General features: G+C 45.7%; 1 protein-coding gene across 7 annotated transcripts; it reads left to right on the top strand.

Moving 5' to 3' along the window:
• Positions 1–9976: 9976 nt before the first annotated feature.
• Positions 9977–24307, top strand: Ephb6 (EPH receptor B6). 7 transcript variants are annotated; one of them, XM_021654138.2, is made up of 20 exons: positions 9977–11036; positions 13330–13412; positions 16142–16263; positions 16547–16615; positions 17112–17312; positions 17619–17683; positions 17942–18701; positions 19309–19464; positions 19703–20053; positions 20242–20366; positions 20558–20720; positions 21075–21189; positions 21437–21489; positions 21650–21769; positions 21872–22119; positions 22363–22536; positions 23030–23179; positions 23414–23607; positions 23730–23885; positions 23997–24307. In XM_021654138.2, exons 5-20 carry the CDS (start codon positions 17213–17215, stop codon positions 24103–24105), a joined length of 3039 nt encoding a protein of 1012 aa, XP_021509813.1. In that variant the 5' UTR covers positions 9977–11036; positions 13330–13412; positions 16142–16263; positions 16547–16615; positions 17112–17212; the 3' UTR covers positions 24106–24307. The 7 variants fall into 7 exon arrangements, with proteins under 7 accessions (XP_021509813.1, XP_060236103.1, XP_021509812.1 ...); XM_060380120.1 differs by lacking the exon at positions 13330–13412; XM_021654137.2 differs by lacking the exon at positions 16142–16263.
• The last annotated feature ends 7 nt before the right edge of the window (positions 24308–24314 follow it).

Raw genomic sequence — 24314 nt, 5'->3', positions numbered from 1 at the left:
GAAACTATAACACTCATATAGCTGGAAATGTATATTTGCCCCCCTTTCCCTGGATTGTGTCATTATATATAAGAATTTCAAGATCTGTTTAGGTTGCGGCATATACTGAAGTTCCATGCCTGTGAAAGAGTGTGATAGTACACAGTTTTACTTTACACAGGAGGCAGAGACACGTGGATCTATGTGAATTCAAGGCCAGCCTATTCTACTTATTAAGTTCCAGGTCAGCTACAGTTACATAGTTAGGCCTTTTATCTTTTTTTAATGCTCTTTTATTGTTGTATAATATTATATTGTTTGTATGTACCAGATTTTGTTAATCTTTTCATCTTTTTACTTTTTGGCAATGTTTATGTTACTATTAAAAAGCAATGTTTATTCTAGACCTTGTTTTCAGTTTGGGTAGGGATAAAGGCAAGCAGAATTACTAAATTATATGGCAAGTCCATAGTTAGTTTTTGATGAAAAGCTATACTTCTATTTATAGTGAGGATCATTTTATACTCTTCCCATCAATGTGTAAGATTTCTAATTCCTACATAATACTATCAACACTTGTACTTTCCAATGTCCTAGAAAATGTGAGGAAAATCATTGTAGCTTCAATGTGCATGTTTTAATGACTAAAGACACTGTGCATCTTTAAACACAATGATTGTATATTTATATGTTTGTGTTTTGTTATGTTTGCTGTGGAAAACACAGAGGCGATAAACCTATTTAAAACAGGAAACATTTATGTCGGTCATGTTTTCAGACTGTAGCCAATCACACCATTGCTTTTTTGTTGAATTGGCTGAGCATCATGATGAAGAAGGTCTGATTGAGCAGAGAAGCTACCAGAGTAGCTAGTAGAAAGAAGGTGTGATAAGACCCCCATCAAAAGGCATGACCCCAGTGACCTATTTCCTCTTTTGTAAAAACACATTATTTATTGTTTCTTTTATCATTTTATGTGTCTAGGTGTTTTGCCTGCATGTATGTGTACTATGTGAGGGCATAATCCCCACAAAGGCCAAAGAGGACATTTGATACCCAGACACTGGTGTTACAGCTGGTTGTGAACCCATGCAGGTGCTAGGGATCAAACCTTGATCCTCTCTGAAAGAGCAGCAATGTTCTTATCCCTCTAATCACCTGTACTCCCCCTAATCCCATAAAATTATAAAGTTTTCAATGTGTTAGATCCTTCATGAACCAATTACTTCTCAGTGATTAGGGCTACAAGCTGAGGTTACAACCCATGAGACTTCTGGAGATGTTCACATGTAAACTCTTACATCTCTTTGGAGAATTATCTATTCCAGTGTCCTGTCCGTGTTTGAATTGAGTCATTCCTCACTTGTTGTCATGGCTGTGTTAGAGTTCTTTATGTATTCTGATTCTGTATTAATCCCTTAGCAGGTACATAATTTGTAAGTATTCTTCTAATTTGTAACTATTCTCTAGATTGTGATTTTGCTTTTTTGATAACATCTTATGTTTTGCATAGAAGTTCTTAACTTTTGAAATCTAACTTAACTGTATTATTTTCTTTCTTGAATGGTCCTATCTATTGCATTTCAACTACTCCAATAACATGAAAGTTTTCTCAAATGCTTTCTTCTAACATTTTTGTAGTTTAAGCTTTAAGTTTAGATCATTGATCCATTTTGAACTCACATTGGTGTTCAGTGTGTAGCAAGGGCCCAACTTCAGTCTTTAACAGATCAATATCCAAGTACCATTTGTTGAAAAGATTTTTTTCCCATTAAAAAGACTTGGCACACTTGTTGAAAATCAATTGGCCACTTATGTGAGGGTTATTTCTGGGCTCTCAGCTGATGTTTTAAGGATGAACAAGAATTAAGTCATGAACAAAAGAGAGAAACACCTCTCAAAGAAGAAAGATTGATTTGCGCAACAGTAAGCATTGACTTCCTTTTCTAGGTGTGAAGGAATGTAGCCTTGATGAATCTCATTCCACCATTCCTCTCATACATAATGTATCAAGTTATTGTGGTGTTTGTCTTTTGTGGGGAATTTTGAGTTATTCACTTTGCTTTTATGTCTCTAGCAGAATAGGATGGCTCTTAATCCATTCTTCTTTGTCTCACAACCACCTCTTTTCTTTTTAGAAGCCAGTAGGTGTCAGTGACTCAGAAAAGCACATCTCTCAAGTAAACTGATCAGTTCTCAAAAATATTGTACAACAACATTGCAAGGAGGAAGAACCCACGTTGCCAACAATATGACGAGTACAACTAGAAAAGTTTCTTTCAGGTAGTTACATACTTAGGGAGATGGGGGAGGGAAGGTTGTATCATCATCAGGGATTTAACAAGCTATTGACTGGAAATTTCTACAATTTATGCGAATTATATTTATGATTCTATGTTTTCTGTCAAGTATTTCTTGCCCATTAATTTGCTTTGAATATATTTAATGAATGATACATATAGTTAAGAAATGTACTGTTTTCTGATATAGCAATAAACAATTTTATGTCATTTATTTAAAATACTTAAAGTATCAAAGTATATAAGGTTTTATCTGAATGTGTGTTAACCATTATTTAAAAAATGATCTCCTGCTTCTATACTACATCCTCTTAGCTTTATAATAATGAAAACATCAGCTAATTTCTAAGTGGTAGTCCTTTTCATTACTGCTATCATAGCTATGCAAAGACTCAGAGGAAGCACCAGAAGTCCTGCCTACAGGATCCTGAGTTCTGTAGACAAGTCACTATCATCCTCCTGGAGCTCCTGGAGTTGTGGATGCACGGGAAAGTGATACAGAAAAAAAGAGAAAAAAAGGGGAGGGGAGAAAAAGGGATAGGAGCGGAAGAGAGGCAACAGGAGGAAAAAAGGACAAAGCTGCTGCTTCTTCAAGTGTGTCTGTGTGTGTGTGTGTGTGTTTGTGTCTGTGTGTGTCTGTATCTCTCTGTTTCAAATTATACACATAATTGCAACAAGCATCATTTATACTGTCATTGATAACCTCATTGTTATTTGAGAAATTAAAGAGACATCTACACAGAAAATAGTGTCTCATTTATATAAATATTTCCAAAAAGCGCAAGACAACAGCGATTTATTTGTATATATAATAAAATAAGAAAAAGCTTTTATTACTTGCTATGTGAAATTTCACAATACCGCCACTCCACCGACTTAACACAGAAATTATTCTAGAATATCAGGCTTCTTAGACATTGTACTGTGCTTGACACCTGTCACAATTGTGCACTTTATATTTTTGTGTTTCTTTGTTAACTCTTATCTATTTTGCCTTTAGATGAATGAATTATGTCCACTTGTCTTTACCTTTTATCTATGACTTGAAAAGTTAACACCCTATTTTAGAGATAATCTTACATGATTATCTTAAGGCATTAAAATTCTTTTAACCTAATTATGCCAACAGTAGCTACTAGCTTCCTCTGATGGATGTCAAGGAATTCAGCACTGATGACATTCCATCTTTGCTATTTCTCTTTCATATTTTACATTACATTAACCTAGAGTTTAAGATCTTTCTTCGAAAAGAAAACTTTCTGGAGCTATGGAGATGGCTCTGTACTCATGTACTTATGGAACAAGTGTGAGGTCCCCACACCCATTTAAAGAGCTGTGTGTGACTCTGTGTGATCGTAACACAAGTGCCTGGAGGGAGGAGGTGGGAGAATGGCTGGGCCCTGTTGGCTAATCAGCTTAGTCAAAGGAGGATAGTCAAATTCAACTATAGACCCTGTCTCCAGGGCACAAGGCAAAGCAAGATAAAACAAGATATTTCACGTCCTTCACTATCCTCCATATAAGTACATACTCCAGACAGCACACATGACACATTCATTTACACATATGCATCTGCACATACACATGTGTCCTCACATCCACACACACATATGATTTTACTGGTATATGGACACTCGATATTTTGTGTGGCTACAATTAGCCTCAGTTATAGTATTTTCTTCCAAGTTCAGAATAGTGATTTCCTGACCTATATTTTGTTTATATTGTATTTATTCTGTGATTTTAAACAATTTAAATGATTATAAGCACTTTTTTTCTTAGTCACTACTTCCATAATGAATAAACTGGCCATTCATCTTCTAGTTTTACAGTACACATTGTTGGAAAATAGTCTCAAGTAGCAAGTTTTCTAAGCACTGAAGCTCAGAAAATAAATTTGTCTTCTGAAAATAATAATCTTGTAGCCGAAGACAAAATATTTGAATCTGCGTATGTTAGTAATCTTCAGAATTTCATGGAACAAAATTACAATTACTGGCAGCCCCCTTTGCAGTGTTTGTGGTGTATGTGTGTGTGTATGTGTGTGTGTGTGTGTTGGTTTTTCCCCTAACAGTAGTCTGCAGGTATGCAATTGCTAGTTTTGACTCAGATACCAATATGCTTCTTCTGCACCTGCCATCAGCTCTCTGACAGGCAGAACCATGGTACCCAAGGATATTTCCTGGCACCTTGGAGTTTGCAGGAAGGGGGATTAAAACTTGGTTATTAGCACATCTATGAAGGGCAGGTTTTCCTGGATTATCCTAGCAGGTTCATTATAATCACAAGGGTCCTTAAAAATAGAACAAGGTAAGAGTCAGAGGGACAGCAGAATATAAAGGTTAATTCTCAGGGAGGTCACATTCCTGGCTTTGAAGAAGCAGGGCATGCCCATGAGGTAATGTCTCTTCTATAAGCCACACCGAGAACAGCGAGAGAACAGGTTCTTCTTATAAACTCCAGACAACACCCCTGCCCACACCTCAATCTCAGTGCTGGGAGGAGGACTTCAGACTTCTGACCTTTAGGAGTATGAGATAATAGGTGTGTGTTTTCAGCTGCTAAGTTCATTGTGACATTGACAGGAACCAATATTATGTCCAAGTAATTACTTAAAAACCAGAGAGGAGGACCTACCCAGTCAACGGAGCCTTCTGCTGGAGCGTAAAAGCTTTCTCAGAAATGCCCCTGGCAGAATTTTGTTTTCTTCTGGTGGACCACAGTCAGGTCATATAACTACTCTTAATTAAAGGAAGCGTAGAGAGGACAATTATTTAGCGTTTTAGCGTCAGCATTCGGATAACCTAGAAGAGAGCTGGAAATGGCTTGTGATCTCCTTGATTGTGTCAATTTACTCCTTTCTGCTGAGGATTCTGCAGGCAACACCCCTTTACTTTCTCATTCTTCAGTGTCCCCCAAAAGGAATTGTAAATATATCAAAGCAAAATGTAAAATCTGTGTGGCCTTATAAAGTATGGATTAGAAAGTATTTCCTAGAATGTATCTTAAATGTCACTTTTCCATCTTCTTTAGAAGATGGTGCAGTCTCTTGTCTTTTTAGTTACTTCAACTATGTAATACATACTTGTTAAAATTTAATATTATACTTCAAATATTCAAATGATTTTCTTAAATTTTTCTTTGTTCTCTTGTATATTTGAGCTTGTAGTGTTGGGATCCATAAGCAGGCATCTCGACAGCCAGCCCTGAGGGTCCTGACAAATGGGACATCAGGCATCTGTGTGACCACCTACGGACCACCTGCAGACCACCTGAAACCACCTGTGCTTGCTCTGGGTCACCTTCTCAGAGAACTCTCACTACCACTCCCCCATCTCTTGGTCTCTATGACTCTTTCCCCCTTCCCTTAATGAACCTCCCATGTGGAACCAGTTGCATTGAGTGATTTGTGGACCTGCCATGTAACTCTGCTGCACAATCCTAACATGGTGCTTTGGCGCTAAGATTGCAGGTATGTACTGTTAGCACATAGGCAGCCTGCCTTTAGCTTGCCTAGCAACCTGTGATGTTATCATGTGCCTCCACCAGGTGTGTGGCAGACGCACCTGGCAGATGCTTCAGCTGCCCACCAGGTATAAAGGACCAACCATCATTGCATGCTCTCTGATTCAGTTTCTCTCCTGCCCCCCCATCTCTTTTCTTACTTTCCCACTGTTTTTCTCTCTCTCCTTCTCTCTCTACCCTCAAGGCCCACTCAGGCCTTAACTCCTCTCCCTTTTTCTTCCTCCAATAAAACTCTTCTTATCAGATCTGTCAACTGTGTAGCATTTTTAAACATATCCTAATGTACCACAATGTCTTGCTTTACTATCTCACATATTGAGTGTCTTCCAGCTTCATCTTATATTTCAGCGGCTTACTTTTCCTGTGATTGTGAGTCTTTTCTCCTTGCATGAAAATTTATTTTCATTAATTTGTTCCCTTTTTTCTCTCTCATCCTTTCAACGTTCTACTCGTTGAAAACAGCTTCCACATCTGCTTGTAATTCATTAGACACAAAATAATGACACCTTCTTTCAACTCTTTTACCTTTGTTCATTGTCTGCTTTGTCTTCCAAATTCTAATGATTGAGAGTTTGGTTGTTGCTTACCCAGAAGTGAGTAGTCTCACATAGCTATTGGTGCTTAAAGTAGTGACACAGCCGATTTCTAGAACCCTATTTGGATGGTGAGTGAGATGTATCATCTAGAATGAGGGAGAACTCAGAAGGCTGAGGAAATATTCCCACCGTATCCAGATTCTGAGCGTAGATCTCACAGGGATGCAGGCCCACCTTCCTGCTGGGCCATTGGACATGCTCAGAGGGCACTTTCTGCACTGGAGCTGGAGGAAGAAACTATCTCTGACTGGAGGAGAAGGCCTTCAGGCCACGTGCTCCATGTGACTTATGATCACATCACCTACCTGAAGGACCTGAAGGAACGGAAATGACCAGAACATGATGTAAAGTGTTCATCAATCCTGTGAAGCATTCATAGTGTGCCCCAAACATTATTAAGTGCTATGGTCCTTTCAACTTTAATTGTGTGCATGAGAAATTGCCTAGGATTTATTGCTTTTCTTTTGAGATGGTGCTGTGCTTTTTAGTAAAGGAGGCTCCCAACACTTCCATTCACTCTACTTATTAACTCTCAGGGGACCATATATGTTTAAATAATATAACATATCATAATGGATATAATATATAATATGTGTGTATATTATGGATCTATTATATAATATCTATTAAGTATATATTAGTAATATATTGATTTCAGGGAAAATTATTAGCAAGGCTGTCCTGTGAAAGCTTCTATCTTTGCCAATTGTGGAAGAAAACATATATATCATTGTAAGCATTGTGTTTCTTTTGTGAGAGAGCTGTTGTTTACTAGAAAAATACTCATTATCTTCTCCTCCCCCCCCAAAAAAAAAAAACTTTAATTTTATTTGGCACCTGAAGCTTCCTGATTCTTACGTGAAGGAACGGCCAGGTAACACAGTCCAGAATAACAGTGTGTAAGAAGTTACTGAGTGGAGCCCCACAAAGCTTCTGGATCAGTGATCACACAGCTGTGTGTATATCTTTCATTCTGTTAACTTCTTTTTCATTGTGAACAGAGTTCTGGCTAACACTAGGAGACCCAGAAAGCAAGGCTTCTCCCTAAAGATGGAATTCTGTTGAACTGAGGACTTCCTGACATTCCTGCTCAAATGTGTAGCTGAAGACAGCCTCTGAGATAGTGTCCAATTTGTTAAAGAAGAACCATTCTCCTTTTCTCTTTGCACAAACACATCAGCCTTGTTTCTATTGTTTGGTCAAAGCAATAACAAAGTGTAAGACTGTGATGGGTAAACATTGAAGACCAACAACTAAGGAGTCAATCAGCTTTAATTTACAAATCAGTTCTCATGTAGGTCTGCCTTTTAAACAAAATGGTACCTTAGGATATGCTCTGAAAGTTTCTGACTCAGCAATTTTTCTTTGTATAAACAGGCGTTTGGCACTTATATTAGCAAAATGCTCAGAGAGAACAAACTTCAGCTTTGGGGAAATAAGAGTGTAACTTGGGGCCAAGAGCTCTCAAGACGATTCGGTGAAGAGCCAAGCATTGGGAGCTATAACTTCTGTCTTGAAATACAAGATCTGGAAGTTTAGGAAGTTCTTTTATTGCTTTTTGCTAGATTTCCTTTTACTGAAATCACTTGTAAAGCCGTTTGTTTATAATAACATCAACTTGCATCAGCTGTTCCAAGGGGAAATAAGGAAGTAGAAATTGCACATCTTTGGGGAGTGATAGATATTGAAAAAAGAAAAGCTTAAGAAGGAAGAAAAACATCAGCACAAAAGTGGCAGAGCCAGCCAAGGAGTCATGCCATCTTGCTTGGAGTTTTCTACTCAGGAGACCTTTTAGGTTCCACATTTACATTAGAGGTTGTGTGTGCTAGAGATAATGAGTTCTGTGAGACTGTATATGCTCTATTAAGTTCTGCCTTTCAAAATGTTTTAATACTAGTATTCTTTATTCTTTCTAAAACACTTCTAAGCACCCAATATGTGTCAGGTGTTAAGCAAGTTACAGCAAGGATTTATGCCAAACTTTAAACAGAACTCATTACCTTGCTCTTTCATAGCTGCCGACTGCAGCATAATTTAGCAGACATACTCTGTATTTTCTTCCCATTATTAATACCTGGTTACAGACTGGGGAGATGGCTCAGGGGTTAAAAACACTTAATGCTCTTACAGAAGACCCAGGTTTGATTCCCAGCATCCATGTGATGGCTTACAGTCATCTATAACCGTTCCAGGCAACCTGATGCCCTCTCCTGGCCTTGAGCACCAAGCACGCTCGTAGTGTGCACACACTCACGCAGGGAAAACACCCATGCACAATGCAATGCAATGCAATGCAATACAACACAACAGAAAAGCTTGGTTTGAAAATATGGAAATTAAGATATAAGGCTAATTGTAATAATAAATTTAATCTATGCGTTCTGGATACAACGGCATTTTCTTTGAAAACTAGATGCCCTTGGGTTTTCTGAATTTAAAAAATAATTACATGAAGAAAAGAAAATGGCACTTTTAATGTGTCATACAATAAAAAAGAAAGCAAATATTTTATTGTAATATCAATGCATGGTGTTACAAATTTTTATTGGAATTTCTGGGCTTCATAAAAATATCTGTATTTTGGTTTTGTGAAAATGTTTAAACAAACTCCAATTATGTGCTTTATTACTTTTTCGCTTTTCTAGAAATATTGTGAGTACATTTAAGGGGATGGAAGCACGGGGTATATGTTTAGTGAAAGCATCAACAGCATGTCAGATGGATAAAAGGAAATACACAAATGTCCCGATGGATATGAAGATGGATACGTGGTAGACTTATTTAATAATACATATGATGCAGATTCAGTCCCCCCCCCTTTTTTCCCCAGTAACTGAAAGCTTTGGAAAGAGCAGACCACAAGTACAGACAGCTCTTTATCAGAAAGCTTCCAAACACTGGAAGAAACAAGCGTTGTAGACACACCAGTGTTACTGAAGGTTTAATGAGGTCCAAATGCAGGTCATTAAACTTGACCAGGCTTATTAATTGATCCTCGATATTATGAGCGAACAACCTCCTGTCCAAGTGGAGACTTGTTATTTATCTTTATCTTTCTATCACTCACTCAGCCAATTCATTAAAGACTGTTTCTCACAGTGCCTTAATGAGTTTCATTGTTTAGTTTCTTGTGCATGTTGGCTCATAGTCTCTTTCACAATTTTCATTGGTTTCTAAAATGTTCTTTAAGTACCAGTTATGGTCAGCCCATATGCAGCTAGTGCTTTCATAACCATGCCTTCGAATAAGTGGGGGGATAAGACTGGAAGGCAAAGGGAGAAAAGGAGGACAGAGGAATTCACCAGGTGCCTGTGCTCCCTGAAAGAACCAGCAGGTGGTAGCAACATTTCGTGCGAAGGCTGCAGCCCAGCTCCGCGGGACCAAAACAATAGACCCCCAATCCGGTACTCCAGTTTAGAACTGCGTGTGTGTTGGGGGGGGGGGGGTGGTCCTCCTTCTTTGAGCGCTCGCTCCGTTCCGCCCTTGCCTCCAGGCACCGACCGAGTGTACCTTCCATAGCCTCTCATCACTGTGGGGAGGTTCTCCGCGGAGCGCGCCAGGAAGGTGGCACCCAAGAGGTGCAGCGACTTGTCCAAGCCTTGTCTGAGCTAGGCACAGACATCAGACTTCTCGGACTCCGCCCCAGGCTTCCCTGCCTTTGAGGAGGCGAAGGGGAGATTCGAGTCAGAAGCCCCAACGCTGAGCCAGATCCAGGCACAGAAAGAGATACAAGTTTGAAGCCAGCACCGGGTCGTTTCCCCCGAGACGCCCGCACTGTCTCTGGCTGTTCTGGGCTCCCGTGACCCAAGATTTCTTTCTCCCTACCACCTCCTCCTTTTCTCTGCCCACGCCCACCTCAGTTCAACCCTGAGTAGGAGCCCTACTGCTTTAGTTCTTAGAGTTAAAGAAGAGGAGGGAGGAGCCAGGGGCGCTGCGCTTGGGCTTCTGCCTGGCCCTGGCCATCACTGCCAGCCAGTAGCGCTTTGCTCCGCTGATGCTCGAGCGCTAGCACCAGGGTTTTAAACACGCCTCGCAGCGGTGCCCACTGACCGCCTCCTCCCGGATCCTAACGCGTGCCATCCTCCGGCCCACGTCCCCTCTGCCCGCCAGGTCCGCGAGAAGAGGCCGACCCTCATAGGACACGGGCGGGCCCAGGACGCGCTAGGCATCGCAACTGCTCGCCCCGCTGGAGATCGAGGACCGCGCACTTGGCTCCTAGGCCCAGAGGGCGGGCTCGGCTCCCGGAAGAGAAGAGCGTGAGGGCGGCTGGAGGGGCCGGAGAGGGGCGGGCCAGGCGGGGAGGGACGAGAGGGGGCGGGCCCGGCTGCCTTCGCCCAGCCAGTGCTCCAGTGCAGCAGGCGTCCGAACCCAAGACCAGAGCTCGGCCACTCTGATCGTGGCACCCTCCCTGGCACGGTTTTCCGTGGGGCCCGCCTCGGGAGCAGTCCCTGTTTGCAGCCTCGGGTCCTCCTCCAGAATCCCAGAGACTCCAAGCTGCGAGCAGTCGTGGCCCGTGGGGAAGCGAGGTCCCCAGACCCGAGAGGACGCGCGCGACGCTGGGAGAGATCTGCGAGCTGCAGGTCCACCGCGGGGGCCTCAGGGGCGCAGAGCAGCAGAGCTGGACGCCAGCGGGAAGGTGAGTCCGGGATTTGGGAGGTCAGAGGATACTGCATCTGGAGACTAAGGGATTAAGGTTTGCAAAGTAGAGGGTCTCTCTAGCCTGGGCCTATGTACAACCTAGGGGCGAGGAGGGCGGTCTTTTGAGGGAGTACTGTTTATACCTCTCCAAAGCAGGAGTAGGTTTCCAAGGAACTGTCCCTTCCCTAGCCTTTATCAATGCCCGCTGTCTTATGAATCCCAGGTGTTAGAATTCAGCCCATCCCATTTCCAGCGAGCCTCTTCTTTCTCTAGCATGGGGGGGGGGGTGTGTTGGGGGGAGGGGGTAACCTCCCAAAGGTCAGGCTCCCAGCGTTTGGAAAAGGTTTGTCCATGCCTCTGACTCCTGTGGCATCTCTCCAATCTCTCGCTGCTGGGAGGAGTCAGGGGGCCAATCTACATCTGTACACCGCCACCCCCAACCCCAAGCCTGGAGATAGAGGCTTAGATCTTGAGCCCCAACCTTAAGCACAGCCCCCCCCCCCCCAATTGCAAACAAAGTCTACTCCCTGCTCCTGCCCAGCTCCACCCCCTCTATGCATCTGGGTGCTTGGCCCAGCCTGCCTCTGCCTCTGCCCCTGCCCACTGATCTTGGCTGTCTGGCACCCTCTCGCCTCCCATCCCTGGGGGAGCTGGCAGGGGACCAGCATAGCTGATGTTGTAATGTCCCTGGCAGTGCCCATGTAGAATAGCTGCCCAGCCTGTTCCCAATCAGTTAACCAGGCCCTCCACCCGTCAGGGCAACCTAACTCAAGTGGCTCTGGAAGGGGAGATGATGCTTCTCAGCTGAGAGACCAGTGGGAGTGACTCCTGTGGCTGTTGACAGTCCTTGCAGGCTGACCCAGTAACAGGACATTGAGGGATTGAACCTTGCTCATAGCAGCTACAGACCTTTGAAAGCTGTGGACGTTTTGTCTTGAAGGAAAACTGCTCTGAGCATCCCAGTGTACATACCTAATGACATATAGAAAAGTCCTTTTGAGTCTATTGGTCCATTCATCAAACAAGCAGATGATTGGTAAAGACCATGGAGTTACCAGCATGCTGGGACTAACAGGTCATGATGGCTGAGCATGGGAAAGGCAGGACCTTCCTCTGGAATAGTATTTCTCCCAGCTCTTCACCATCTCCTGAACCTGGCCACAAGGTTTCCTGTCACTCTGCCATCTGTCATTGCAAGCAGGAGGACTATGGTAACGACTGAAGGTGCAGGAGGCCTTGGCTCCCCTTTCTCTGCCTGATGCTCACCCAGGTGCCTCTGCAGAAGCATCTTTCTGGAGAGCAGTTCACAGCCACTGAGGATGGAGCAGGGCCCTCAGCAAGGACAGCAATTCATAAGACCCCTGTGCCTCATTCCTCAGCTCCTTGCTGCTGCCTATCCCATCTCGGTATATTCCCTTATACTCCCTACCAGCCATTTGCTGATACAGGAACTACTCCTGGCCCTCAGGGCTTTCTCCCATCACCTCTTAGGACTCATTGCTCACACGTATTTGCCCCCACACCCTCCCTTATATTCTTTCCAAGCACAAGTCAGTGAACAGCCAAAGTGATTCATTTTCCATGGCTGTCTGGCTAGACCTAGACATTGCTTGCATCTTAAATGCCTCTCCTGTCTGCAAAGACTGGGACTGGGAAGCACAAGCCAGCATGATTGCGGGGGACATTCCCAGAGGCTGGAGATCTCCAGGGACATAGACCTGTCCTCAGCTAGGTACTCCACAAATTGGCTTCTTCAGTCTGGTCAGCAGAAGATCTCGGAGTCAGAAGACAGCTACCTCCTCCCTGTCTGCCCAGAAGGCTGCCCTGAAGTCCCATGGGATCCTTTTCTAAGGCACAAGGCCAGAGCACGGAGAGAGCTCACCAGAGGATCACCAGGGTGCAGATTAAAGGGTAGAGACTGCAGCAGTCAGCTGAGCAAGGATTATATTGGAATTTCCTGGGTGTTTAACAGCTGCAGAACAGGACAGAGGACTAGCCTATGGTGCTGACCCCTCCCACACTGACCCTGCAGCTAACAGGTGTGAAAACCAGCTCAGCAACCGCAAGAGGCCTAAAGCCAGTGACCCCTTGCTTTGGGACAACTCCCATCCCTGCTGGACAGCAGCCTACCATATCTCATGAAAATCTCTCTCTCTCTCTCTCTCTCTCTCTCTCTCTCTCTCTCTCACTCACTCACTCTTTCCTCTCTCTCCTCCCTCTGTTACCAGGGAGTCCCCTCCCGACATGTTGCAAGAATCCAGTCCTCTCTATTCCCCTCTTTCCCTTTGTAGGCATAGACTTTAGCCCTGCGTGGAAACAGAGAAGCATGATGACAACTTGAACTTCTTGGGAGACAGCCATAAAGAACACCCAAGTATAAGTTTTCTCGCCTTTGTTACTGACGTCCTTCTGCTCCTTCACGCCAATCTTTGCCTCTTGTGTCTTATAGTTGAAAATTCCTAGAGTTTCTGAAAACTAACAGGGAAAACAGATTAAGCAAACACATATGTTATATGTGTCTGGTTTCAAAAGCATCCTTTCATATATCCTTGCTTTTTTTTAGACTTTTAACTATAAAAATAAGGTGTGCTTATTATAATAAGAACAAAACAATTCAGGCATGTGTAAGAATTAATTGTCCCCACCACACATCCTCCATCACTAGCACCCTCCTACAGTAACCAGATTTAATGATCCGATTTATCTCTGTCATACCTTGCTTTAAGCTGATTTGGTTTATATTATTTTTTAAATTTAGAGTGAAGTGCATAAACTATCAAATAAGCTGATTTGTTCATGAAGCTATCATAGTTAGCATTTCATTTAAACACTGTTAATTTCTAAAGCTCTTACAGATTTAGAGTTGATGATTTAATTTCTTTCAAATCTTTCATTCTCATAGAAAACAGAATTCACAATCTATATCTGATGAGCTAAAATGCTACCCATTTCTAGGTTTTGCCAGTTTCTAAAATCAGAAATCAGATACAGCCTTAATGCCTAAGACCCTGCCTTATTATTTAAAATAAAATAAAATAAAATAAATGTATCAGGTTTGTGATCTAGTGTCACCATCACATCAAAAAGGCAGAGAGCAATAGACCCAGAGAAGGAGTTGAGGAAAAGAAAGATACAAAGTCACAGAATGTGATATTTGTCACATGAAACTGTCCTGTTGGTCTTTTTCCCAGCTGTCATTTACATTGACATTTCTGCTGCTTCAGCTATTTTATATTTTTACAACTTCATGTACATCTGAAATATGAATGTTTTCCTGGTTGATATCAGCCATAGCCCTTCCTCAAGTCAGAGGACTTCCAAACCCTGACCAGTTCCCTTCTTGAGCTGCAGCAGAAATGGGGATCTCGGACATGCTAGGAGGGAGGGGCTCAAGGAGGCTTGAGGCTGATCTCTTGCCCTTTGAAGACAGGATGCTTGGCTGAGGCCATGATACTCCTCCTGGACCAAATGAGAGGGATGTTGTGGCTACAAGCTGCAAAGCAGCCTTTGAAAGTCAAGTGCTAAGCCCTGCCTTCTTAGTATTCCAGGCATGGGGAACACTCCTGTTTTGTCTCTTGTTTCGCCACCTTTGGAACTTGCTTCAGAAGAATCTGCAGTGGTATGACATAGCTGACAACAATTACTCCTTATCTCAAGGTTCCCTTTTTCTTTGTTTTTATTCTGGCAATGGAGATATACGTCGAATCTTTTTATATATAAATAGGAGATTGGTTTGTTGGGTTAGCAAGTATTGATCTAACTTCCTATTCTGACTCAGCAACATTTTTTCCCACTGAATACACTTGTTTTTAATTTTCAACATTCTGGGTCTGAATCTGAAGATTCACCTCAACCGTCAAAATAATCTGCTGAATACTTTATGATCATCAAACTTTTTTAATGAATGTCTTCACTCTTACTAAATGAAAAAAAAAAAAAAAACAAAAACAAAAACAAAAACAAACCAGAACTCAAATAACAATCTACAGTTGGCTTTAGTTTTTGCTATTTGTTTTGCTTGTTTGCTTCTGTCTTAAGTTCTCTCAATACTGTGAACAATGCACCTCTCATTTTTCTCCTCAACAGAAATAAATGAATCCTGCCACCCTTGCTCATGTGCCACATGAGCTTTTCAGACCAAGTTACAGTGAAAGTCAAAAGTACCCCATTGTGGAGGTGCTGTTCTCTGTGGCCCCAGAAGCAGCCATACCTTTGCAGACCATTGGACATAAAACTGTATCTGCTAATGGTTCTGGAAGTTTCTTGTAGGGGATGGCTGTTATGTAGAGCCTGGGAATTACTCATAGGACATAAGCACTATTTTGACTCATTTTACTAAGCAGGCATTATCTACAGTTTTAAAAATAAATCTAAATTCATCATTAAGTTCAACAGATAATATTTAAGAAAGACTATTTTACTGTAAAAATTAAAAAGACAATAAAAATATCTCCCCAGCCTCTTTCATTTTCTTTTTTTCCAGGCTTGATGTATCATTCTGTTATGTCCTTCCACATAAATATGTATTGGTTTGCTTTGTATTTGCAGTGCTGGGATTGAACCCGGGCCTCACATATGCTAAAATAATGCTCTACCACTGAGCTAAATATCCAGCTCAATATCTATTGATATCTATTGTTTTTAAGTTAACAAGCAGTAGGAGTTTACTTTATGCCATTCTGCACATAGTACTTTGACTTGGAAATCATTTCCATATCATTACATAAACAGCTCAGATTTGTTGCTTATAATGTGCCATAATTTCTCGTATATCTTCCTACTGATGTTCAGTCACTTCACAATCTTTTTCTTTTTTTTTTTTTTTTACAAACAATTCTTTTTTCTTACAAACAATTCACAGTGTCTGAGGACAAAGCTTGGTGATAGTGCTGTGTTCAGTCCCCTGCATTGTTCCAACCCCAATCTCATGAATATCCTTATTTAAACAAGTATCATGCATGTGCATGGTATCCTGCATAATTACCTCCCAAAGGCCCCACCTCCTAAAACTGTCACACTGGGGAATAGGATTGTAACATATGCATTCATGGCAAAGGCACAAAAACCACTTCTGTAACAAATGGCATGTCACTGTTGTTTCAGCATGCCTTCCTTCAGTTATGAGCAAATAAGAAGCCTCCTTTCATATGTTCACGGTATATGCTTAGTTTTCTGTAAGCTTCAAGAGAGAACATACCCCTTGGGGAAGAGAACCTTTGTTCAGAGTAAGTGCCAGACCTACATAGCTCTATCCTCTACAAACACAGCAACATTCATCTTTCAGAGCCCTTATGCCTGCGTCCTTTTTACATCTGTTCTCTCCCCTCCCCTCCCATCATACCCCAAAGCCATCTTTCTTTGTCCCCATTTGCTTCACTATCTCTATGAAATGTCTAGAATATTTTGTGCGAAATTGCTGGGGCCTAGTGTGAACCCATGTGTCTATAAGGATAAACTGCCTCTCACTCGCCTGCTTTTAATGACAGGAGACTTCTAACTACCATACAGGTTAGCTGCTGGAGGGAAGGTACAGAGTAAATGAAGACAAACTGGAATATCTCCTTCCAGACGAAGAGGGTAAGACTGCGTCAGCACTCTGTTATGCCTCCTCTCTGACAGTGAGGGCCTTGAGACACAGTCTCATGAAGAGTTGAGGTGGGGGGTGCTACACCAGTGGTTCTCAACCTTCTTAATGCTTCAACCCTTTAATACAGCTCCTTATGTGTGCTGACCCCAACCATAAAATCGTTTTCACTGTTATGTTATAACTGTAATTTTCCTGCTGTTGTGAATCGTAATGTAAATATTTGATATGCAGAACACCTGATATGCAACTTCTATGAAAGGGTCATTCGAACCCCAAAGGGGATCATGACCCACAGGTTGAGAACTGCTGCTCTACAGGCAAGCAGAATTTTCATAACAGACTCAGAGGAGTCAACCCTTACTGGCTTCTGTCTATGGCTGGTTCAGGGACCATTTGAGGGTTGTAGAACAGGTGCTATGTGAAGTTTGTGCACATACAAACTTGTGTATGAAAATGACTTCTCCTCTCTGCATCTTTTCATCCAAGGACGCCATCTTGGCTTCAGACCCCAGGTCTTGCAAAAGCTGCAGCCTCGCCTCAGAGCAGGGTGGTGGCCGAGGCGATGGTGGGCGTGCTGAAGATACCTTATGGCTACTGAGGACATTGCTGGATCAGGGAGCAGAGTGGCGGGCATGCTGTGCAGTCTGTGGGTCCTGGTTCTGGGGCCCACAGTTCTGGCTCTGGAAGGTAGGAAGGAGGGGAGGCAGGAGAGTATCATCAGCTCGTAGAGTCCAGAGGATGGGGGTGGAGGGCGGGAGGTGAAGGCTGGAGACACATAAGAAAAGCAGAAAAGAACAAAGATGTTAAGGAAGCAAAGCTGTGGGAAGAGGGACCAGAACTTGTACCAAGTATTTTAGACTCAGGATCCTCACAGATACTGAGCTCTTGCCGGCAAATTTATTGGATCTGGAGCTACAGTTTTCCATGGACTTGAGGGGGAGGAGCCTTGCCAGCCTGAGGCTTTATACAATGCATCCCATTATGTCTGCACAGAGGTGCTGCTGGATACCACAGGGGAGACCTCTGAGATCGGCTGGCTTACCTACCCACCAGGTGGGGTGAGTACAGCTCCTCATTCTGAACCCATCACTCTGGCCCACAGTGTTCTCTAGAAAGTGGAACTGGGCGGAAACTGGATATAAGGTGTGAGATAAGACTGCAGCCACCGTGAGGAACAGAGTTTCCGTGTATCCTCTCTGTGCTTTGCTTGTCATTAATGCTAGATCTCGGTGTAACAGATACAGCCCCAAAATGCCCCTCTGTCACCTCTCTCTGCAAAGTCTGAGCAGTTACTGTTTTCCCTGGTCCCTTTTCAGTGGGATGAGGTGAGTGTTCTAGATGACCAGCGCCGTCTCACTCGGACCTTCGAAGCATGCCACGTTGCAGGGGTTCCTCCAGGTGCTGGGCAGGACAACTGGCTGCAGACACACTTTGTGGAGCGGCGAGGGGCCCAGAGGGCACACATCCGCCTTCACTTCTCTGTGCGAGCTTGTTCCAGCCTGGGTGTGAGCGGTGGTGCCTGTCGAGAGACCTTCACCCTTTACTACCGGCAGGCTGAGGAGCCTGACAGCCCGGACAGCATTTCGGCCTGGCACCTCAAACGCTGGACTAAAGTGGACACAATTGCAGCAGATGAGAGCTTCCCTGCCTCCTCCTCTTCCTCGTGGGCTGTGGGACCCCACAGGACTGGTCAGAGGGTGGGACTGCAACTGAATGTCAAAGAGCGCAGCTTTGGTCCTCTCACTCAGCGTGGCTTCTATGTGGCCTTCCAGGACACAGGGGCCTGTCTGGCCCTTGTGGCCGTCAAGCTCTTCTCTTATACCTGTCCCTCAGTGCTGCGTGCCTTTGCCTCTTTTCCTGAGACACAGGCCAGTGGAGCTGGAGGTGCCTCCTTGGTGGCAGCTGTGGGCACCTGTGTAGCTCATGCAGAACCAGAAGAGGATGGCGTTGGAGGCCAGGCAGGGGGCAGCCCCCCAAGGTTACACTGCAATGGGGAAGGCAGGTGGATGGTAGCTGTGGGAGGCTGCCGCTGCCAGCCTGGATACCAGCCTGCTCGTGGAGACAAGCTGTGTCAAGGTGAGAACCTTTCCTGCATGCCCTTGGCCTTGATTTCTCTCCTGAACACTCTATATTTGGCTTTGTTCACAAAATATATGAAATTAGCCACCTCGGGAGAGGCACTCATTGAGCTCTTACAAAATTTCTAGAATTGCTGTAGTTCTCCATATTCCCGTACTTTTGTGCCCTAAGGCCACAGGCCCAAAAAGTGACAGCAGAAGTTGCTCCATTCTTGGGTTATGTTATGTGTACATTATGTGTGCTCCTCTGTGCCCATAAGGTATCTGGCTGGGAAGGGTCCAATGCAGAGCTAGTGGCTTCGAGGCAGTGAGGAAGACTGTCACATAGGCTCAAAAGAATGACTACTGAGGGTTTATCCTCTCCAGGACCACCTCCTTCTGGGGTTGCCCTGCCCACAGCCCACTTAATTATTCACAAGTGGAAATGAATTCTGTCTCCTTACTGACTAAATAGATCTGTGCACCAGGAAACAGGGCATGGGGACTGGGTCTCCGGATTAAGAACCAGCTCTGGGGAACAGAGGACACCTTATACAAATGAGTAGAAACTCGGGGTTGGTGGATGAAGTAAAGATGACACCACATTCTCCCCCTGGTCTCTTTAGCCTGTCCTGAGGGATCTTATAAGGCCCTCGCTGGGAATATGCCCTGCTCACCATGTCCAGCCCGAAGCCACTCCTCTGACTCTGCAGCACCAGTTTGCCCCTGTCTCCAGGGCTTCTACAGGGCCAGTTCTGACCCACCAGAGGCTCCCTGCACTGGTGAGTTTCAGCTCAACACACCAAATCTGAAAATGGGTAGGTTTGGGGGTCTTAGTTTAACAATGTGGGTGAAAGGGCTTTGGAGTTCACTTGGAACAACTTAGCCTTCTCCTGTTTCCTTGGCCCCTCCCCTCATGACCTACATCCTACTATCTATCCTCTTGGCCATATCTTCTGGTCTCCTTTCTTCCCTAATCATCTTCTCCTCACAATCCCTAACCTCCCACACCCCTTCCAGGCCCTCCATCGGCCCCCCGGGAGCTTTGGTTTGAGGTGCAAGGCTCAGCACTCATGCTGCACTGGCGCCTGCCTCAGGAGCTGGGTGGACGAGGAGATCTGCTCTTCAATGTTGTGTGCAAGGAGTGTGGAGGCCACCGGGAGTCCAGCAGTGGGGGGACGTGCCGTCGCTGCAGGGATGAGGTGCATTTCGACCCCCGCCAGAGGGGCCTGACCGAGAGTCGAGTGTTAGTTGGGGGGCTCCGAGCACATGTGCCATACATCTTGGAAGTGCAGGCTGTCAATGGGGTGTCCGAGCTCAGCCCTGACCCTCCCCAGGCAGCAGCCATCAATGTCAGCACCAGCCATGAAGGTGAGCCCTTTTCCTTCTCCTTCAGGACAGCTTGCTTCAGCTCCTCAGACCCCCTCTTCCCCATACCCTGCTTTCCAGCCAGCCTGCATTAGACATCACACTCTGAACTCTATCTTCTCCACCCTTGGGTGATGCTCCTCCCAGACACTCTAGTCCCCCCAACAATAACCCTCCGCCCTGCACTTTAGTCCCTTCTGCAGTTCCTGTGATGCACCAGGTGAGCAGGGCAGCCAACAGCATCACAGTGTCCTGGCCTCAGCCTGAGCAAACAAACGGGAATATCCTGGACTACCAGCTGCGCTACTATGACCAGGTGGGCAGGGGGTCGGGGCACCTCAGCAGGGCCAGTGAAAGCTCTCAGCCGTCACAACCCCAGCCCTGCAATGGCATGGCTGTAGAGTGGGGCATGAAGCAGGTGCAAAGAGCCCAAGGCACCAGGGACATCACAGAGAAAGATAGGGGATCAGAGCAGAGGCAAAGTAAGTGAGTGATTAATGTCCCTAGGCAGAAGATGAATCCCACTCCTTCACCATGACCAGTGAGACTAACACTGCCACTGTGACACGGCTGAGCCCTGGCCACATCTATGGCTTCCAGGTTCGGGCACGGACTGCGGCTGGCCATGGCCCCTATGGGGGCAAAGTCTATTTCCAGACACTGCCTCAAGGTGAGAGGAAGCGTAGATGGGCATTTGGGTCTCAAGACTGTCAAAGCTACAAGCCATCCTCCAGACCAGAGTCTGTGGGAAGGGAGGATGCTCTGGGCGACCTCTGACTTTAGAAGCTGTATGAGTAGAGCGGGGGACTGTGAATCAATGTGAGTCGGGTTGAAGGTGTGAATGGATGTAGTGCGGACCTTTGTGGACAGTTCTTGAATATGGAGGGTTGGAAGGATGTACAAGTGGATGAGTGTACACTGTGAGGCGTATGTGTGTGGTACTGGCGATGTCCAGGGGCATCAGAGGCATGTGGACACAAACAAAGCCTGGCTCCCCCCTGTGACCCTACCACTCATCCCTCAGGTGAGCTGGCCTCCCAGCTTCCAGAGAAGCTGTCCTTGGTGATTGGTTCCATCCTGGGGGCCTTGGCCTTCCTTCTACTGGCAGCCATCACTGTACTGGCTGTCATCTTCCAGCGGTGAGGCCCCTGCCACTCCTACCCAACCTACCCCGGTACCATTGAAGTCCTGACAACCCCAGGAACCCCTGCAGCACTTCACATATCTTTCTACTAGTTCACTGCTAAGATGGAAAGGAGGGGCCTGGTAGAGTCCCCTTGGTCTTTAGACCCACCCGCTGGGAAGTGGTCTGTTTGGCCAGGGTGGTCGGGCTGATGTAAGCCGACAGAAACAGATGTCATTCTAGGCTGTTGGTTTGCCTCTCAGGAAGCGGCGTGGGACTGGCTACACAGAACAACTGCAGCAGTACAGCAGCCCAGGTTGGGAAGAGGGATTGTGGCTGGGATTGGGGCTCGGAGCTAGGCACATGCCCAGTGAGGAAAGGGTTCTTCCTCACCATCTTCCAGAAATAGAAGGGTGTGCTTGGGCATTTGGGTACTCAGCCTTGTAGCACTCCTAATAGCACACTGTGCTCTTTAGGACTTGGAGTCAAGTATTACATTGACCCTTCCACATATGAGGACCCCTGCCAGGCCATCAGAGAGCTTGCTCGAGAGGTTGACCCTACCTATATCAAGATTGAGGAAGTCATTGGGGCAGGTATTTGAGGAGCAGGTGGTGCCCGGGAGGACTTGGTGATGCCCTTCTAAGCACAACTGAACACTTCAATACTTTTATCCATACTGGTATCCATTCTTCCAGGTTCCTTCGGAGAAGTACGCCGGGGCCGACTACAACCCCGGGGAAGGCGGGAACAGGCTGTGGCTATCCAGGCCCTGTGGGCAGGGGGTGCTGAGAGCCTGAAGATGACCTTTCTGGGCCGGGCAGCACTGCTGGGCCAGTTCCAGCATCCCAATATCTTGAGGCTGGAAGGTGTAGTGACCAAGAGCCGGCCTGTCATGGTGCTGACAGAACTCATGGAACTTGGTCCTCTGGACAGTTTCCTTAGGGTCAGTTCTGCCCTGGGGGAGGAGGAGGGTTTGGGGGTTGAGGAAAGCTCAGATCTCTCACATTTTCTCACACAGTCTATGGCTCTGCTCCTTTCTATACCATCCTCCATCATGATCTCCATCTTCATTCCCAGGCCATTTGGATTCCCAAATTTGCCTCCCAACTGCCCTCTTGTGATGATGTATGTTTTGCACAGATGTTAGTGTCTACCCTGTTGGTGACCTCTACCCTCTGCTCTTCAGCAGCGAGAAGGCCAGTTCAGTAGCCTACAGCTTGTGGCCATGCAGCGGGGTGTGGCTGCTGCCATGCAGTACCTATCCGGCTTTGCCTTTGTGCACCGAGCGCTCTGTGCCCGAAGTGTGCTGGTGAACAGCCACCTGGTGTGCAAGGTGGCCCGTCTTGGCCACAGTCCTCAGGTGAGTTCAGAGCTTTGGGGAGTCAGTGTCCTTCAGCAAGTGCTGAAGGGAAAGCTAGAATATGGGATGGATGCTACAGGAGGGATATCGAGGGGCTTGGAGTGTAGACTGGGTCACATGGTGAGGAGAGGGAAGCCTGGACTATGAGCAATTGGGGGGGAGGGCTAAGAAGCTAAGAAAAAAGGGAGCACACAGGAAGACAGGAGACCTGTAAAACTAAAACCAGCTCCTACTTTCCATCAGTACAGAGGTCGCACAGGATGTAGAGTCAGCCAGAGTGACATTACAATTCTGAATGCTCCACTCAAGCCCCATGGCCTCATGCAGTGTCACGTTCTTGAATCCTTGACTCTACATCTCAATGTGTATCTAGTCTTTAGGAAAGCTAAGGGGCTTGGAAAAGATGCTGATGTGAGACTCCCAGGACATCTAAGCATCTATGTTGCCTAGTGAATGTGACTCTTATCATTTTACCTCTGGCTTTTCTCTTCAGAGTTCAAGTTCCTTGCTTCGCTGGGCAGCCCCAGAGGTCATTACCCATGGAAAATATACAACATCCAGCGATGTCTGGAGCTTTGGGATACTTATGTGGGAAGTGATGAGCTATGGAGAACGGCCCTACTGGGACATGAATGAGCAGGAGGTAAACTGGACCTAGACATTTGCTGATTTCCCATTCTGATTCCTCCCATGTTCTCATATCCTAAGCCCACCCTTTCCTAAGCCATTCCTGTCCTGAGATCTTATGTCTGGAGCATTGTAAAATTTGCAATTCCCTTCCACCTTCAACCTCATACTGTGCCCAAATACAGCCTCCCCCACCCCACAATACCCCTATAGCAATAGCTTCTCACTACATGTTCATCTTGGCGTGCAGGTACTAAATGCAATAGAACAGGAGTTCCGGCTGCCCCCACCTCCAGGGTGCCCCCCTGGGCTACATCTACTGATGCTAGACACTTGGCAGAAGGACCGTGCCCGTCGGCCTCACTTTGACCAGCTGGTGGCTGCATTTGACAAGATGATCCGCAAGCCAGATACCCTGCAGGCTGAAGGGGGCTCCGGGGACAGGTCTGAAGCTTGGGGCAGGAGCCTGGGAAAGGCAGGGAGGGTGGATAGAAACCAAAAGGAAAATTGAGCAGAGAGAGTAAGATGAAGAGGAAATCTGACTTGCTTGCCTCTCCCCACCTTAGGCCTTCCCAGGCCCTTCTGAACCCTGTGGCCTTGGACTTTCCTTGCCTGGACTCTCCCCGGGCCTGGCTTTCAGCCATTGGACTAGAGTGCTACCAGGAGAACTTCTCAAAGTTTGGTCTTTCCACTTTCAGTGATGTGGCTCAGCTCAGCCTGGAGTAAGCATGGTTGGTGAGGTGGGAGGGTGGACACTCTGGGCCCCAGGCAAGGGTGCACATCTGGGCTACTGAAGAAGCCGACCCAAGTCTGATCTACTCCTTCCCCACCAGAGACCTTCCGGGCCTGGGCATCACCCTGGCTGGCCATCAGAAGAAACTACTGCACAACATCCAACTTCTCCAGCAGCACCTGAGGCAGCCAGGCTCCGTGGAAGTGTAAAGCTTGGTCGGGAAGCTGTGAGCCGCTGAGGCCCAACCCCAGTCCTGGTCATAAGGTGCAGGAAGGACGTGTGAGACTGAGCCAGGCTGCATTCCAGCCTTCATGCCTGCCACATTAAACCCAACCCTCTGGACTGAATCCCCCAATCCTGCCCTTCCAACAGCCTCCCCATATTAAAGGAAAAGAAGGGAATTTACAAGTTGAGGTGT

This window comes from Meriones unguiculatus, chromosome 3, assembly GCF_030254825.1.
Source record: "Meriones unguiculatus strain TT.TT164.6M chromosome 3, Bangor_MerUng_6.1, whole genome shotgun sequence".
NCBI lineage: Eukaryota > Metazoa > Chordata > Mammalia > Rodentia > Muridae > Meriones > Meriones unguiculatus.
This window is presented reverse-complemented; position numbering and strand designations above follow the sequence as displayed.